We start from the raw sequence: 19,035 nt of genomic DNA on the forward strand, positions 1-19,035 counted from the left end.
CTAAACTCAGACGAAGCGAAAGCTTCGTAAGGTTTGGTTACGTTTCTTGTTATTCACAATCATCATCATTCATTGCTGCTATCATCATTTTCGACTAAAGGCACCGTCATTGTCCTCGTCACTACCACCAATGTTATTATCATTAACTCAGCGTCATTATCATTACTACTATCTCCATTATCATTATCACTAACTGCATCGTCGTTGTATCGCTACTATCATCCTCAAACTAGACAAATAGAATTACGATCACTTTTTCAAGAGCCTAGAGTGGCGTAGCGGCGGAAGGTTAGTGGCTCAATTGCCGGTGGAGAGAGTTTCAATTTTCACCTGAAACTAATTATGGACATTGCTTATGACCACACTTTCAACGCAATGTCAAAGATTATGCGACACCTAATGGCACCGACTGATGCATGGTCACACTTTGTCCTCTGGCTCACTTAAGGTCAAACGCGAGCCGTCGATGACCTTGGCCCGAGGTGGGGTAGTGAAGCTTTCGCTTCAAAATCAACAGCTAAGTCATGCCAAGCAGTAATCTTGCTCAATAAAACAGGTTTAACCAAAAACAGGTTTAACCACAGTCTAAACTCTTTATGATTCTTTTAGCATTTGATACCTAACTACGATAATAATTCCACAATTGCGAAAGTTCGACTCTCATTCGATTTTGACAGCCTTCCCCTTCACATTTTAATCATGTGCCCTAAAGCGAAAGGTAAGAAAGTTTATTAGATAATTAGATCCTTATCTAAGGGTAGTCGTGATGCATGTTTTTACTTAAAAGCGCAGACTGATGGGAAAGTTGGTATGACATTATAGGTATGACATTATAGGGAATAGCAGCGCATCTGCGTAAACACGAAAGGAGAAAACAGAAACCGCGCTGTGTCCCGTCTCTTCTTCCTTTGTGCTTGTGAAGGTACTCAGCTATACCCATGCAACGTAATGTGCCACCTACCGTGCAATAAACTTGCATAGACTGCGCTAAAGTATCTTGCATAGCTCTAAAAAAAAAAGCATTAGTGATAAATTATTTTTAAACATCCTGAGTAACCTACTTGAGAGTGCGGCTAGCAGTTCTTACGCCTGTTTCTGACCTGAAAAGAACTTCATGCTGTTAAGCATTCTAAGCAAAGAGATTGAACACAATAATTCTTTTCAGCAGTAATTTGGTGGTAATTTTTATATATGAATGGTGCACTTCTACGAAGAAAAGAAGAAAATTGCGGTTCATTTTGTTTGTAACAGTTAAAATTACACGGCATACTCTTTTCTTCATTGTAATGGCTCACAACTTTACTGCTACATCGCGGAGAATTCAGGAACTTACATTTCCTGTTAGAATGAGTTCTCGGAGGTAACGTGAAAATTAAAAATATACATGACTGCAATCATTTTGTTTTTGTCATTAAAAAGCGCCTCCGAGACCTGCCCATGGTATTCTGAAGGACTGGTACACCTTCTGCCTCAAGCCATAAACTTTCAACCAAAGCAACATTCCCACTTCCCCAGCCCGGTACAATGAGTAGCCCCTAAGGGATGATGTATTCAGGCTAAATAATGGCTTCAAACATGTCAACAAAAACAATTTATTATTACATTTTGTTACAGGGAAGTAATCTCATCCGGTGTGTGCACCTTCACAACGTAGGCCATCTTCTTGTCTGTCATCCAACTGTAGGAATTGTCGAATTCCAGCACATCTGCAAGGTGCACCAAAGAAAAATACAAAAATTACTACTTTGTAATTTTTTTTTCTTTTTTTCTTTGTGCACTCCTTCCTTGACCGCCAAAGGGCAGTCGGCAGTATTTATGAAATAAAAAATTCGCTTTACACCATCACGTTTTCACAATCGCGGCACTTTATGGAGGGTCTTTGTGAAGTGTTCGCTGCTCTAGAGAATGATTGAAGCGCTTCGGCTCCATGTTTCTGCAGTACTTTTATTTCATTTTGAAGTAGTGCCTGCGTACACTGTGTGCAAGCAGCTGGTTACTTTAACGCCGTGTATTCCTTGAAAGAGCGCAATGAAATAGGCACGATCACTCATTAACTTTTCGTTAAGAGACTGAAGAAAATCAAACAGAGGTAGATAGGTACAATGTTGTCGAAGTGATTCTTTTATGAACAAGAGAGAAGGTGAGAGGTCGTGGTGATAACACAATGTGTGACAGACTGGTGAGAGCCTGAACTGCCTTGCCATGGCAAAATATAGATGATGGTGGATTGTATGTGGAGCTTAACGTCGCGAAGTGACACCTTCGCTGTAGGAAAGGTGTAATGAAGCTTTCCGAATTAATTAAGGCCACAGTGGACGGACGTCTTTATTTTCCGCCTCCCTCGAAACATAGCTGCCGCGGCCAGTACACCATCTCGCCCCCTTTCGGCATAAGCAAAGAAATTTCAAGCCAATTGAGCTACCGCAGTGGACGAAGAATAAAATGACCGGATGCATCATATAGATGATAGATAATGCAAACGGGATGAGAGAAGCAACGGGTAGCAAAGGGTTCTCACATGTCCCAGGCGTGTCGCACTGCCAGCTTCCCTCCTGAGGGATGCAGCTGCAGGTGTCGTGGCGTCGCAGTGGTAAGAGGCACTCGCCGCTCGGTGAGCGCAGTCCGAATGCCAGGTCTCCGGAAGCTGTCTGGAAGCGCCAGCTGAGCCACGCACCCGCAGTGGCCACGGTCACCGGCAGCTCCCAGTGGTCTCTGCGACTGATGGCTTGTAGCTGCGCGCCGGACTCGCCGAACATGGAGCTCTCCATCAAGTCAACGCCTTCCTCGAATCGTCCGCCGAAGCTTATCTGGACAGTCATGAAAAGCTAGATGTTGATAGGCGCTGTTTTGATGAACAAAAACGCAACTTGATGGAGTGTACCATTATCGATTGCACAAGGTGAATTCCTTGAAAGAAGAAAGAACTTTATGTGGCTGATAGTCAACTTTCAGCGATGTTTTTTGCCTTTTGTTTATTGAATAGGCTTTGGAATAAGTGCAGATCGCAGGTAATTAGAAAAAGGCAAGTAATTCCTCTAAGAAGAAAGTCTTAGGGGAAATGAGGGGCTCGTTAGGATACAAGGAGCCAATAGTCTAAGAGTTCAAGGTCTACGTAGGGGATATTATAGCTGATATTGATAAGAATTTGGTGATTTTAGGGAGAAGTAATATTAAATGCAAAACGGAAGGAAAACCATTGGTGCGTTGTTTTTTATTTCGCTTTGTATTTAATACTCTTTCTCTTTAAAATCACTAAAGGAATAATTCGTATCAATATCACCTACCAATACATAAAAAAATTTATCTCCTACGTAGACCTTGAACTCTTGGCTCCAAGTAATCCTCTATTGATCTAAAGTGATTTACAACTTTTTCCTTTGACTTTTCTTTTGGCACACGAAAATTTTGCTGGAGGAGCAGACAGCGCCTTGCGGGTAAGGTTGCCAACTGCCTCATTTCCCGGAATGTCTATGTACAAAGGTTCCTTGCAGAAGCGTACAGTAAATCCGCGGTTGTGTTCAGAGAACTTAAGCACCACAATTCTGGGGACATCATATTAGCAGTATCTGGCACTATCAACACGGGATAAACCGGGCAGGATATACTGCACCTGTCTGATTCCAGGCTGCATATTGCGCGGAAATTGTTTCTTTTTTTTTTCGGCAGCCTCAATAGGCCAAAAAAAGCCATTTCCTGGACATTACGTTTACCTACATCTCAGAAACCGGAAGTGGTTCTTCAACGGTAGTGTAAAAAAAGTTACGCATCACAAGTAATAGGAATGCCAGCCGCCAATTGTCGACAGCATTAATGCAGGAAAGGGTATTTCTGCGCCACCATGCATCATTTTATCCTTTGTAATATATGCCCTTTCCCTGGCTAAACCTAAAGCCACGTGGTTGTAAAGCCCTGCAATCTACACTGACCACTGCTTTCTTTTGCATGAGCAGCTTTGATGCTCAAAATCATTGTAGCTTATACATGGTGTGCTTAATGCAAGCAGGAAAACTGTCGGTGCAAACACAACGCGAGTTACATCAACATAGATGGCGTCCCCGTCACGGTGAGCTCGCGGATGAGAGAAACGTAGCAGAGAGCGGAGAGAGAAAGAGGAGATGTCGCTCCTTTACGGAGCTTGATGGACTTTATGTGGGATAATAGAACGACTCTATTACAACTTTGTTTTATTCTTTTCCTCCTTCACTAGCACAATCGGTGCCATGTACGCTACAGCTAGCTACGCTGAGGCTTGCAGCTTGGTTTGCTATGAAAGTAAAGGCGTTATGTGTGTATTTGCTTGGTTCAGATGATAATAAAATCGACAATCCCGCAAGTGAGACGGTCGTTAAACACAGCAGGTTCATTCGAATGAAAGCTTTAAGATAGTGTGCGCTGCCATTTAAGGTAAAGAAAGAACAAATTCCCAAAAATAGAATGGCCAAGAAGTATAAAGCCTTGCCTGTCTGTTTAGTATCCTCAAATTCATTCTCAGAAACGATGATATTGAGAGTGCTGCTTCTTTTGATAACCATAATTACATCCATGACGCACTGGAAGAGCTAACACACAGAAAAAAGTACAAGGGCCAAAGGGGAGTCTCAGTTCCCCCCTTGAATTGTGTAGGGTTCGGTACATGTTCATTTGGCCTTCAATTCTAAGCGATAAAGAGTATTAGATATTTTTAATTATTGGGAGTGTTGAACGTACTAATTGCTCCATTGGAAAATCAGGGTAAAGTATAAGAACAAACTCCAATTTAACCAGTCTCTCGATATAACGAACTGCGTGCTGCGCCTCTGCAAGTGGCACGTCTAATGGCTGGTGCTGGCGTAGGTGCTAAGGAAACAAACTCCACCTTAACTATAATGAGTGGTTATTTTCTTTTTAGTGTAATGACAAGATTAGACATCCTATGGTAATAACCAGGGGTTCCAAAGCAACGTCTGCTGCTTTTCGACGATAACGAACTTGGGCCTTGCAACGCACAGCGGTCGATGCGCTGGCAGCGCAATGGGGAGTGGCACCTCGCTGCAAGCACGTCACTAGCTTAGACGCAGTCGATTCTTGCCTCCGATTTACAGATAAACTGTTATACAGCCATTTCTTAGATATTATCTACATATCGAACTATTTCGGGACACCCCTCAAATTGGATGTATGCGGGTTAAACTGCAGTTCGATTTATATAGGTAGGCAGTACCTAAAGTCATTATAAATCAAGCCAATGCGAAACTTATACCAGGAAAGAACTCGATAGATGCGAACATATTCATGGCAGCGATGGATGAGAGTGCGATGTTTGTCTAAGTCTGGCGTTTAGAAGGTGACATATTTTGCTTGAGAGGCAGGACCATCGCCATAAAGCTAATGCGAGAACATCCTGTATGGGCAGTTCGGTCATCCTGTCCATATCGAAAGTAGTGTCTCTCGTTTTGGTAGCCTGCAGTATAGGGAGCTTCATTGGCATGCAACGCACGGAACAATAAGTTTTTCTTCCGCATTGGCATACAGAATGTAACTTTTTATTTCTAGTGATGCTTCGACGGGGATAATAAAAAATAAGTTGGAAATCAAATGAGAGTGAGTTCGTCTGGCTAAATACATGTTAGTCGAACATATTGCCATTAGATAACTGTTACAAAAACTTGATGAATGATATTACATGCGAACAAGTTAGCTTACATTACATGCGAGTAATTTTTGAGGCGCTTTTCTGGAATCACGAACGAATTTCAGAAGCGTTCATTATGTCTGGGAAATTTTACCACAAAGTTCACCGGTGTTCTTTGTTTGTTTGTTTGTTTTGGCATTTCAGCTATTTGCGAGAAAATTTAAGTGCGCTAATCTTGCGTGGATGTTGCGTTATATGTATACACTGACATTCTCATTGTTAGTAAAGCTTAATATCTGCTAAATAAATTGTTGTTCAGTCACCTTTGTGTTCTGAGGACGGGAGAAAGTCCGGGTGGGCAGCACCTTTTGCCTATTCTTTACGCGGTTTGTAATTCGCTCGGTTTTAAAGAAAACAAACTAAAATAGAGAACACGTAATTTTTTTCAAACAATCAGAAACTTCCATTGTGTCAGACGTACTAAATACCCCGACTAACAAGGCTCATTCTCGTAAACCACGTTCATCACAGCACAAAAGTACTCTATAGCACAAAACGGATACAGAAAAAGAGAAAAATCATGCGGAACCGGTTAAATTGCTCCGCGACAAGTGCTTAAAAAGCCAACAGGTGGGCCCGTGCGCATGAGTGCATGTACAGAAACGAATATGTGGAGTTCCTCGACAGGAAGATTGATAGGCATTTGCAATGTATAATGGGAAACCAGCTGTGCTTCAGGAAGAGGTGCATGTGCGTTATCAGCTGCGTTCGTGACCCTTGTGTACACGGCACACACAAAATAAGGAAGCATCGAGCCATAGAGATAAGACACGAAGGCTTTTATGCACTGCTGTTACGGGAATGCCGTTTTCACGATACTAAAGCCCTACTGCTGCAGGCACCGACCTTGTGCCTGCATTGTGGGTCGTTGCCAGGTCCCACCATGTTTCCACCCCAGTAGACCGGAAGGTGCTCGGCGTCGATGATGCGTAGGAGGCGCTCCTTCCAGCCGTCTGCGGTTAGAAAGGGAACATCCGCTTTTTTCTCATGACAGTGGTGGAATTATTAGAGCAGTGGCAGCACCCGGGTATAAAGTATCGTAAGCAGACTCCTGCGCCAGGCATAACTTCCGAGTCTTTCAGTGGAAAACATTCGTGCTCATACTCAGAGTCACTTTGAACGCCTCGTTAAACCCGCCCACTATAAAGCAACTCAGCCGTAAATTACATTACCTACTTCTCGTCGCTACCAAGGCAGGCTCGAATGCACAGGTATGGACAATAGAGGAAACGAAATATTTTGCAGTTGAGAACAAAAAACAAACAAACTAAACCCCTCGTAAACAAAAGTATAAGGAAATAAAGGCATTTGGAAACACACAGCGTTCCCACCATCTAGTCCAAAAAGTTCTATTCACATAAAATAGGGCTCATGAAATACGAGGTTTGTAAAATAGGCAGTGTAAATTGGATATTTGGCCATAGCCCTCAAAACACAAGCAGCAACGAGAGCTTTGGAAAGTTGACTACCTTCCTGTTTTCTTCGACGCTTGTAGTAGATTTTCCCAGTTAGGATTGGTATTTAGGGAGAACACCAACGAGTTGAGATTGGACATGTTACATGAAGCGCTACATTCCATTAAAATGGGCGTGCGGACTGTGCTACTGGCCAAGAAGGTGAAAATGTGGACGACATAGTCTCGGCGTGCCCCACGTACACGCGTGGAAAAGACACAATGACCATTAATTCACCGGCCGGTTTAAAAAAAAAAAAAAACCGGCTTCTATCTGAGGACGTCAAATGCAGAAAGTATGGATCTTGGAAAGCTTTCTAGGTAGTTATAGCATTTTTTTACCCATAAACCGTGAGTACAGATCGCCCTTGTAAAACGAGAGTCACGACTGTGACCAAGCATGTTGATGAGAGATTCAGAATTTTGGAAAGCTTTCTAGGTTATTATGGTATTATTTCGCGCCCTTAAAAAGTGCGGGTCATGATTGTGACCAAGCATATTGATGTATTCGAGCAATGTCACAAGTCTCTTCTAGTCTATATTACTACCACGCAGCATTTAACTCACTTTTGACCTCATTACCAGTGCAGAGTACCATTCCGATATATCTGCCACTCATTGTAATGCACTTTCCTCTATTTTCTCATCGACGTTTTCAGCGATACTCTTCCCTGAGGGCAAAGGTGGCTTAGCTCCGGAATCTGGGCGGAAAAATTCAGTCGCCTTAGGAGTCTCTTCGCTCAAGAGTTACACGGTAAATACATTAGGGAAATGCACTGGTAAGTCCTTGCGTAGTTCTGTAAGAATTAGGCACATAAGGAGATTACAGGCACTATGTAAACCCAGTCTTCAATCATACCAGAACGTAGGTTTTCCTTGGACAAAGAGCTCTCTAGAGAATATCAGAGTGAGAGGCTGAATTTTTAAAGCGCGTTGGCAGTATGGTCGTAATTCCTCGAAAATGGTGGCGTGTGAAACCATGAGGAGTGAATTTTAAATTCTAGAAATACACCCCTCCCCTCTCCCTCATATTGGCTAGGGAACTGCTCACCAAAGCACGCCCAACCTGCACCCACTCCTCTCTGCTCTCCGCCCCTATCCACCTTTCAGAAACACCCTCCCCACCATAAGCCCGCCCCGTAGCGAATAAAACTGATGGCAGTATAGCAGTAAAATACTGAAGGGGAGGCTATCAATGCAAAAGCAGAATACACAGATTTATACAATTCGGTGGGCACTCCTTCAGGCATAACCCACACGAAATATTTCCTTGATCTTATAGAAAAGACGAAATGAACACATTTCTTAAATTTTATGAAATAATATTTCGATCTCGATCATCATTTTTATTACGTATCAACCATCAAACCTTAAAGACTTATTAGACCTATGCAAAAAGAGCAAATGACCTTCAAATTGCGTGACCGTACTACGGCCTCTACCGCTGCCGTAGTCTAGTCACGCCTGGTTATATGATCGCCCGCAAGTGATTTTTGGAGGAGTGCTTTCCTAGCACATCAGCGGCTTTCGTTCCTATCCCGGTATCCCTACTGTGCTCACCTTTTCCAAAGATCTCCACTTTGTCGCTTGTTCTATCTGTCAGGAACGGCCGCACCACTTTCCACATCATGGGGAAGAAGCTGGGTGCTGCGGAAGCCAACCAATCGGTTGAGACATGGAATGCGCATCTTCCTCGCGCGAACTTCTAAATCACTAGTTCACTACATATGGCAACTTCGTGCGCACTTTACATGTATATTATAGAAAGCAACACTGAATTAGTTAAAATAAGCCTTACTATGGTTAGTTTTCGCTGAATGCGGTGAACTGCAGTAACCCAAGCAGGAAGCTTCAGTTGAAGTAAAAAACTGATACCTACAGCAGTAAGCAGGCCACATTCTCAAGAGTTTATGGCTGGAGGTTCTGCTGACTGCTGGCCTAAAAACAGGTGGGTCTAAAGTAGCATTGAGCTCTGATTTTACTTCTTGCGGGCATTTACCTTATGTGGGCCGATTTGGAGTAAGAATAAACGACAACCTTCTTTTTAAAGACCAGCCTGCAAGCGAGTGTATAGCTAGCACAAAGGTCTTCAAAAGCGAGCTGAGACATTTTTTAATACATCATGAATTGCACGTAAAACGCCCAAGCTTGCGTTGAAGAGAACCTGCCGCTATAGGACTGATTCATTACATACTCACAGTTTATTACGAGGCACTTCTCCAAGCATTCTGGAAAGTTTGCCTCCATGACTTGAAGAAGGTTAGTGAGCGTTTTTAAGGCTGCGCTGCCAAGGAACAAAAGAACAGAGAGTATAGTGACAACCAACACACACTAGTAAGCAAACTCACACAGTAGCGTGAGTTGCCATGTGCTGAAAATTAAGATAAAAATAGCTCTATCCCGCGGGTGAATTCAGCTTAAGTATTTTGGTTAAGTACCTTTGGAAAGTTGTTCACGAAAAGCTTTAGTTCTTTTACGTCATAGGTGCCTTGGTTTGGTTTTGCGTAAAGTGTGTTCTTCGACCGTCGTAAAAGCTGTGTTATCTCCATCGTAGAAAATCATCATCGATTTGCCACAGCACTGCCCGCAATGTGAAGCGAAAATGAGCGACCTCTGTACACGTTTATTTATTTGGTTAGGTTGCTTTCGCTTTGGTTTGGTTGGTTTGGTTTACGGGGTTTAATGTCGCAAAGCGACTCAGGCTATGAGATGCACCGTAGTGGAGGGCTCAGGAAAATTTGACCACCTGGATTCTTTAACGTGCCCTGACGTACAGTACACGGCCGCCTTGCTTTTCGCCTCCATCGTACTGCAGGGCCTTGGAAAGAGGCCCACTCAAGAGGCGAATAAAAATGTTCACAGAAAACAGTAGGCTACCTCAAAAGAGGAAGTAATGCAGTATAAAAGTTAAAAGCACCGAAACAACTCCTAACGTGCACGCAAACTGTTAATACAAAATGGAAATGCAGAATAGCACGGCAAAGAAAATTAAGAACACAAATGTACTAAAACGTAACTAATAATAAGCGCCAAATGCCGTTAACAATAAACCACATGAAGATCAGTGCCCATCAGAAGGTGCAGCGGCAACTGGTTATATCATCTATAGTGCTTGAAAAAACAAACAAACTTGAATGCTGTTTTTAAAGCTGTAGGACATTAGTGGGTATGACGATTTCGTGTTCGGCTTGCAGTAAGAGGTGTAGGAAAGGGGTTCGATCTGATGGACAGTTCACTGTTTATTGGTAAGAAAAATAGCTTTAACCTTTGGACTTTTTAGCGCTGTTGCAAGGTCTGAACCCCGTGAATTTTAATTAGCTTAGCCGAACAATGTCCCGTATCAATAATAAGAACGTCAGGTATGCACGGCTTAATACAATCGACCAGCATAGCCTTGGAGGATCTTCAGTTACCTCCCACTTCATGAGAAAAACGTGGCACTTGACACACTTGACGTGGCTTGTAAGAGAAACGGTCCCTTTCCCACCTACCTTGCCAGCTGTAGACGTTGCGCAAGCTGAATTTGTCCATGTCGATTACCATATAATGGGAATGTATTTCATGACCCATCTAGGTGGTTGGAAAGAAGAAAAAGAAAGACTTAAAATACTAATATGCAGATATTTCACGCTCACGAAGAGAGCATATGGATAGATCCTACCGATGTCGCAAGGACCGCCGTGTTCGAGGTAAGATCGAACCGTGCGCGTTGTTTTTTATTGCCGTTTTAATGCCCTCACGAAAAAGGCATGGCGGGGAAAGAAGCACTGCTCTGGAAACCAGCAGTGGCAGTAGCGGCGGGGATGGCGGAGGCAGTGGCCCTGGCGGTAACTGGTGTAGTGGTAGTAGTTGGTGGTAGCGGTGGTAGTAGAAGTGGTAATGATGTAGCAGTGGTAGTGCTCGCAGTGGAAATGGTAGTGTGATCAAATTGGGCTTACGTCTGAGTGAATCTCCACGATAAGTAGTCCACTGCTTCTTTTTGTGCGTTATTTAGACAAAATACTAAGCTCAACTGTGTTATTTCTTGTCTGGTTTGGCAAAGTTAAACGTTCGAGACCCCGTTTATTGCAGCGATTCATCTGTGGAGTAATAAAGCATGCCGTCGACCGCAAGCCGATTGTTACCAACTGCTGGTTTTTCGTTTCATTTCAAGACTGAAACGAAAACGAATAGCTAATGGATATATTGGCTTATGCGAATATATATATAGAAGTGTTTGTGCGAAGCAGCAAAATGCCAGCGGTTACACTCGGTATTGAGCTGTAATTTACGCCGTTATTCAAAGGTTCTACACTGATATCTACTATCGGGCACGCAACACGAAGCCTTAGTATTAACCGTATGACTACCATGCCTTACAATAATTTCGATGAGGAGATGACGAGAATAATACCATAGGACTACATCTACGTAGATGAATGGGACGAGAACTACATCAGAGCCTTGGAGATCGCACTTCTCCCTCCACTCCCCCTTCTCAAATGCGGGGTTTTCTGAACATGCTCCACCTCTGGTATCAGGCAGTATGAACGACGGAACTCGAATGAATGACGATGCAGCGTTGAACGCTCGATCCCGCGCAGACCGATTGCGGCAGCATGTTGTGCGGTGTCGAAGCGGTCTCTGATTTTGAAACTACTGCTGCGTGAAAGCGACCAGGGACCAAACCAAGGACAGAAAGTAGGCAGGGCAGCAGGGGCGCTAGTTCGTAACAATCTTTGAAGAAAAAAAGTAGCCACCATTTGTAAACAGGTAAGAACGCTTGCTCAATGACACGTGCCAATCGCTCTCCAGCTGCCACTGAAGCACTGACACCCTGTAGCCAGCACGCGCGATCGTATAACGTGATCGAGGATGTAAATTTGGATTAGATTTGCTGTATGGGGTTTAACGTCCCAAAGCGACTCAGGCTGTCAAAGAGGCTGTAGTGCAGGACTCCGCAATGTAAAGTATTCACACCAGTTCTTACTTGACTGGTAGTCAGCACTTATCTACTGACACGTCTCTTTGTGCAATCATTCTCGCCTGGTTACATTTAACAAGTTTTTTTCTCTGTGTGTTAGAAACATTCGCGAGCAAATGCGTGAGGATTGCTGCGTTCCCGTTGCTTCTCGACTGAACGCACGTAGTGTTTTCGCCGCGATGACTGACTATAGAGAAAGGCGCAGATTACCACCAGTTAACTCGCCGCTATTTTCTTCGTGAAACCCTCCAGGAAAGCTCTGGCGAGTTATGAAATCCCCATGCTGTTGGGCAGTTAGAACCTGCTTTATATATATATATATATATATATATATATATATATATATATATATATATATATATATATATATATATATATATATATATATATATATATATATATATATATATATATATATATATATATTTTTTTTTTTTTTTTTTTTTCATGCATCAAGTCTGCGCTATTCTGATTTTTTTTAGAACATAAAACAACAGAGCCCCTAAACCAGTCTGTAAAGCAGCGGTAACGCATTTGTGGCGTACTGCTACCAAATTTATACCGCGTGATAGCACGCTTGAAAACTATACGCTGCAGGAACTTGATGCCGTATGATGAGCAACTTCGAGATGAAATAAAAAATGCTCCTCCCCTTATATTACGCATAGGAATAGCGATGGAATATCGGGATTTTTTTTCTTTCATTTATTTAGTCTCTTTTATTCTGTATGTCTGATTCTCATATTCAGTACATCCAATAATTCGAGCCCCGCCGGGGTGGCGCAGTGGTTACGGCGCTCGACTACTGTTCCCAAGGACGCGGGATCGAATCCCGGCCTCGGCGGCCGCTTTTCGATGGAGGCGAAAAGCAAGGCGTCCGTGTGCTGTGCGATGTCAGTGCACGTTAAAGAACCCCAGGTGGTCGAAATTTCCGGAGTCCTCCACTACGGCGTCTCTCATAGCCTGAGTAGCTTTGGGACGTTAAACCCCACAAACCAACCAACCAATAATTCGAGCTTATTTCTGGGTATCCAGACTAATACCTGGGCCATCGTGATGATCTAATCGCACTAGCTACAGAAAAGCAACGTTTACTCACGTCACACGTTCCGAAGACACTTGCTCATTGTTCATTTTGCAATTCTGGCGGAGTTGGGGATGAAATCAAAAGGAAACTTAAAGCGCTGTAGCTGAGGTACTTAAAACACTAACCTCCTTCGAGGCTGATCGCTTGATGAACTCCGTGTACTCCATCAGGTAGATGCAGTGCCGTGTCACCACATCTGGCGTCATGGAAGCCACGAACGCTACGCCGAGTGCACACACAAGTCCCGTTCACAAAACCGTTATAATCATTGATCTGACTCAAACGACGCAAAAGCGAAATTCAATAGAATCTTGACCGTGAACAAGGGCGGAAGCATGTCGACTGCTGTCCTTGGCGCTTACTTTTCACTGCTGCATATACTTTCATACGTAACACTTTTGTGACAGCAGTTATTGAATAAACACAATCGAGGAGCTTCTTTCCACTCATACCAGCGTTTCAGAGAGTGCTTAAGGCAGCTGTTGCTGAATCCTTGCTTCGGGATAGTTTTCACCTCCTTTCTTGAAGCCGCTTGACCTTCAGGTATCTGATACTCCGTAGATAAGGGTTATGTACTTGAAGCGCCTTCCACCAAAAACAACGTTTCATTGTATATTTTAGCTTGTACATTATTGCACCAGGCATGTAAGTTTTTTGCCAGTCATGGAACAAGAAATTATCTACGTTTTATGTAGTAATTGCCTGAGGCGCAGCTGCTGTTTTTTGGCCCGTACTCCGCGCATCCAAATGACACTTAGAAAAGGAGGAACCCACCTGAGAAATCAAGTCCTGCAGGCACCATCCACATTGGTCGGCCATCTTTACACGGGTACAGGATCCCGCCAGGGTAATTTTCTTTCACAATCTATGCAGAATAAATAGCATGTGAGTAAGTTCTACTCCCCACTAATTGGTTCCATGAATGGCTACTTACACCAATGGCGAGTCTTCTTGAAAAAAAGCCAAAAAAAAAAAAAAACGGCTGAACTTTCTCCAAAGCGTATAAATAAATATGCCAGCACATATCTATTAGTCTAAATATTATAATTGAGAGCTGCTTAATAAGCGTAATCATGTTATACTTGCGTATATTATCTGTACATATGTTTTTGAGTGTTGAACAATGTTCACGGTGTCCGCGTATGCTGTTAGCCTAGGTCGTTCAACATGAACACAAGAATGAAAACTGCACTCCGTCGCACGCGTTGATCGTGTCAAAAATGACTAGCGAACGAAAATTCTTGAAACTTCAATGCCAGTCTTCGAAGAATGCCATCCAGATCTCACACCTATATTTTCTAGCCCCCTGCGCCTATTCCGTTGGGTAACCAATATCACGTGGGTCAAGGCGGTCAACACCCTTTTTGTTGTCCGGCTGCTTGCAAAAATCACACATGGCGGCACGCGCTGGACTCCATCTTTGATACAGAAGTGAAGCAATTCCAGCAGTGCATCTATGAAACATTGTTTTACATCTCAGTGTTTAGGGAGCTCACCGTGGTTTTCGCGTCCCGTCACTGACGCCGCTGGCGCTTGTGTGGAGGAGAGTTGCTTTGCGCCAACCAGCGCGCCATTACGGGCCACGGCCGCATGGAGCCTTCAGTGCGTAGTAGCGGGAGCATGTGCATGCGGCTCATGTAGAGAAAAGATCTGGCAATAGTTTTGTAGTGTTGAAGTCACTCTCCTTTGATGTATTTAACCGATAAAAGCTAGCCTTATATATTGACAGCTGTAGTGGCATTGGCGACGCCGGTATGCATTCGAGTATTCGTTTCGCGGTACTCTTCTTTACTTCCCTGCCAAGCAACCCCGTAAATGGGACTTTGGGTGGAAGACTGAGCACCGGCAGGCTACAGAGAACACTGAATATTACTCTGCAGCCAATATATTGCTCAATTGGCAGTTGACCTTCTGAAAATGTTGCAAGCTGGCTTCAAAGATGGAATTCTTGAACCGTGCTTGAGCAAAGTACAGCTCTGGGGCACTTGGTAGGTCATGATTCACGGGTGGGCTTAGCGCGAGACAGACGAGGTCAAGAGAGGAGCAGAGAACGAGCGCTAACTTGCAACTGAAATTGGAAGCGAAATTCAGTTCGACGTTCAGTTCGTTTCCAATTTCAGTTGCAAGTTAGCGCTCGTCCTGTGTCCTTCTCTTGTCCTTGTCTGTCTCGCGCTAAGCCCACCTGTAAATCTTAACCATGCTAGCCATTAGTATGTAGGGTGAGACACAACAGTAACTTTAGCAGCGGAAAAGCCGCCGAAATGAGAACTTAATATTTGCGGGATTGCGCGTGTTAAGCAACAATTTAGTAGATCGAATAATTTGTACTCTGAGGTCGCGTGCTTTGTCAATAGCTCTGGCTTCGAGACGTGATTTGCTGTACACTGTAGTACGTTTTTATGCTGGAGGAAGTTCGGTTAGAGAAAAGGAGCTTATCACAGTTTCCTTCGGCTTGGTTTGGTTTGGTTTGTGGGGTTTAACGTCCCAAAGCGGCTCAGGCTATGAGAGACACCGTAGTGGAGGACTCCGGAAATTTCGACCACCTGGGGTTCTTTAACGTGCACTGACATCGCACAGCACACGGACGCCTTGCTTTTCGCCTCCACCGAAAAGCAGCCGCCGAGGCCAGGATTCGATCCCGCATCCTTGGGAACAGAAGTCGAGCGCCGTAACCACTGTGCCACCCCGGCGGAGTACAGTTTCCTTTGGCGTATGCATTGTTAGATCTTCATCGTATTGGCGGAGCGCAATGAAACCCCACTCGTTCATGTCAATTACGAGTATAGTTTAATCTACGTAATCCGCCTTCACGACACACTTAATAAGTTTAACAGTACTCTGTATTGGGTAAGTTGGAAGTAGTTCGTTTTGTGGAATAGCGCGAACGAGACAAGGGACAGAAACGCCAGTGTCGTCTACTCTTTCTTCTGTCCCTTGTCTTGTTCGCGCTATTCCACAAAATGCACTTAAGGTTACGTAGACGCTCGTTCTCGTCTACGCCTTTAATGCTGCACAGTATATTGTTTTCTACCTTCAGTCAACAGTCAAGGTTATGCACAGCATGAGAAAAATAGATGAACGGACATGTGAACATGCGTCATGGTACGTGTGCTGGGTCTGTGATGGCCTCGCGAACAGAGACTAAGGTCTTAAAGGCCTAATAAGCGTAGTTGATCGCTTGATAGCGAGGAATAGCAAGCAGATTGTGTCAGGTGCTGTCGACTTTCCAGGGAAAAATCTGCGAATAACCAACAGGGTGCACTTCTCTTGCTCTTTCGGCAGGAATTCTGCTTTAGTGCTGAGGTAACCATCTTATGTAAATTGGCGATGAGCATTGCCTTGTGATTCGCTGCCCTCAGTGCGTTATTTAACTTTCCATTCGGAAGTGAGGATTCAGACATTGCGCGCCAAAAGGCTCGGTTTGTTTACGTCCCTCTACTGAATGTTCTGAACGTTTGCCGGCCGATCGCGATGAGTGCCTCAAGTGGCGGCGACGTAGTGCTGGTTCTTTTGCGGCACCTTAGTTCTGAAGGTTCTGTCTCTAATGGCTGCAAGGAGGGCCGAGCGCCGAGGATAGGGGTAGCATTGAGAGAAATGTGATGCGGAACTCGAATTGGCTGATGCGACTCGGTTGAATCCAGACCCCACACCCGGCAATAGTAAAGTCATGTAATATGCAAGGGACACTAACGAATTGATTCGCATATCGCTCAATGAACCAGTAATGTTTCAAGTATCTGGCAGATATTTAATGCGACAGCATTAAAAGGGCTATGAAATGCGAAAATTGTCCGGCGGTGTTGGCGTCTGTGTGAAACCTCGGGGCGATAATGAAAAGCCGGCTATAATGAACGACGGCTATAACGAAATGCATGGCTACACTGACATGCCGGCTATAACGAGTGCCAGCTATATTATGGCACCGGCTATACTGTAACGCTCGCTATACTGATACAACGGGTTATAGCAGCATGGTAGCGTCGCTTTTACAGATGATCGGGATTGGATAATACCACGTGTCCTCGCTAATATAAGCAAGGTTTCTTTTTTTGAAGTAAAGAAAACGTGCCCTGTCCAGGTGGAACACATTGAGGGTTGTTGATAGTCACGTGGACAAATTTGCAGTATTTTCCGTTTCTAAACTTTATTATTCGTACGGGCTCACGGCTGATGCAATTAATTGCCTTCAGGAACAACTTGTCAACACAAAAGCTTTAAAAACAGCTGATAAAAACGTTACGGAAGGTACCGTTGCGTAAACTATATATTTAGTAGTTTTAAACAGTAACTGGGGCAATAAATTAAATTTAATTGGTTTATAGACGCAGTATCTGTCAACACGTTTTATCATGCACGCCTAAACAGTGCAGTAAGCGAAGGGAGGAACATGGAAGTGAAAGAGAAAGAGAGAAAGAGGTGCCTCAGTGGGTGACTGCGGAGTAATTTCGAACACCTGGGGAAATTTAACGTGCAATGACATCGCACAGCATGCGGACGCCTCTCTGTTTCACCTCCCTCGCAACGCAGCAGCCGGCGGCCAGGTTCGAACCCAGACACTCCGATACCATAGGCGAGCGCTTCAACCACTCGATCTGCCATCGCGGCGGGGCTAACTGGAGCAATAAAAGGCTATTTCATGTTATGGCGCTGCCACTGAAGAATCCCGAAAACCCACTTTTTTTTTTTCTTTTTTTGGAGCGCTCTCCCTGAAAATGGGGCTTTCGTTGTGCTCCTGGTGAGGGATATGAGCTAGAAGCTGATGACGCGATAGGTTCCTTTGAAGGACAGTGTGTAAAGCTGCGTAAATGATGTACCGATGCAAACACCGTAGCTAGTGATTTTTCAATACGATATACAACTTTAGGTTGGTACTTTGTTCTCAAGTGAATAATGAAATCGCTGGCTAATTATGGCTTACTAATTATTAACCTTGAATATATAAAAGAAATTGGAAACTGGGAATGCTTCACCTTCCTAAAGATCTTGGTCAAATTTAGCTGGGCCGCTTAGTAAACCAATGATGATATAGGCTAAGTGAAGCAACAAGTTGCGATAGCGATTGTAGTGATACAGCGCGATATGAAGAGGATCACTTAAGGGCTGGGCTAACCTACTTATACTAGACCGTTCGAACACGGGTAATTTCTCGAAAACCGAACCGCGAATGCCTGGGATCAGCTAGCCGAATTGCGGAATATTTTGGTTCATTTAGCCGGAACTAGCGTGATAATCTTCATATCGCACGAAACTGTACATGCTGTAGGCTTCACAGCTATAAAACAATGGATGAGAAGGTAGAGGAAAGTGCTATCAAATGCCCTCCGCACGAATGCAATTGATAGCCAATTTTTCTTCAAACGCATCATTCGGCAAGACTCGTTCAAACGCACCAATGTAGGTGGCACGAATGAGTTCAAATTAATTTTTTGTCGAATTGTCTAAATTCGTGTTGCTTCTTTTGATCGCGCAACATCAGGAAACGCATGGCACGCAATCGAGAAATAAGTGGATACCAGAATGGAATACTGCCCTTTTCCGCGCGTTATAAATTTAGGAATGCACACCCACATGGTGTCTTGACTGTCGAAAATGAGTATAGTATGAAAATTTCACTGCAACAACGCCTTATATCATGAAACAAGTTCTGAAGATTTTCTCAGGAACACTACACATCCAATATCCTCGTATCTTTGTAACTATGTGGCAAATAATGTGCTATAGAACAGGGTCTTGCGCCATGTGGTGTATCTTCAAATTGTAACAAGAGGGGATACTAGTGGGTTCAAAATAAGCGTACACACGAAAAGAGAATTTAGACACGGACGGCGCTGGATTTTTGTGAAGACAGAACGCATATAAAT

At 43.8% G+C, this 19,035-nt stretch overlaps 1 protein-coding gene across 1 annotated transcript in view; it reads right to left on the reverse strand.

Annotated features, from left to right (window-relative positions):
• Window positions 1–1,580: 1,580 nt before the first annotated feature.
• Window positions 1,581–19,035, reverse strand: part of LOC146207346 (SEC14-like protein 2) — a 31,283-nt gene continuing 13,828 nt past the window's right edge. The window contains exons 5-12 of the mRNA XM_084586522.1: window positions 13,949–14,039; window positions 13,300–13,394; window positions 10,616–10,694; window positions 9,323–9,403; window positions 8,685–8,771; window positions 6,518–6,624; window positions 2,519–2,807; window positions 1,581–1,706 (exon numbers count right to left, since the gene is read on the reverse strand). Coding sequence (XP_084442648.1) covers window positions 1,609–1,706; window positions 2,519–2,807; window positions 6,518–6,624; window positions 8,685–8,771; window positions 9,323–9,403; window positions 10,616–10,694; window positions 13,300–13,394; window positions 13,949–14,039 — 927 coding nt within the window. The 3' untranslated portion in view covers window positions 1,581–1,608. The remainder of the gene's footprint in view (window positions 1,707–2,518; window positions 2,808–6,517; window positions 6,625–8,684; window positions 8,772–9,322; window positions 9,404–10,615; window positions 10,695–13,299; window positions 13,395–13,948; window positions 14,040–19,035) is intronic.

This window comes from Amblyomma maculatum, chromosome 1 (genome assembly GCF_055883805.1).
Source record: "Amblyomma maculatum isolate TAMU_Amacu chromosome 1, ASM5588380v1, whole genome shotgun sequence".
NCBI lineage: Eukaryota > Metazoa > Arthropoda > Arachnida > Ixodida > Ixodidae > Amblyomma > Amblyomma maculatum.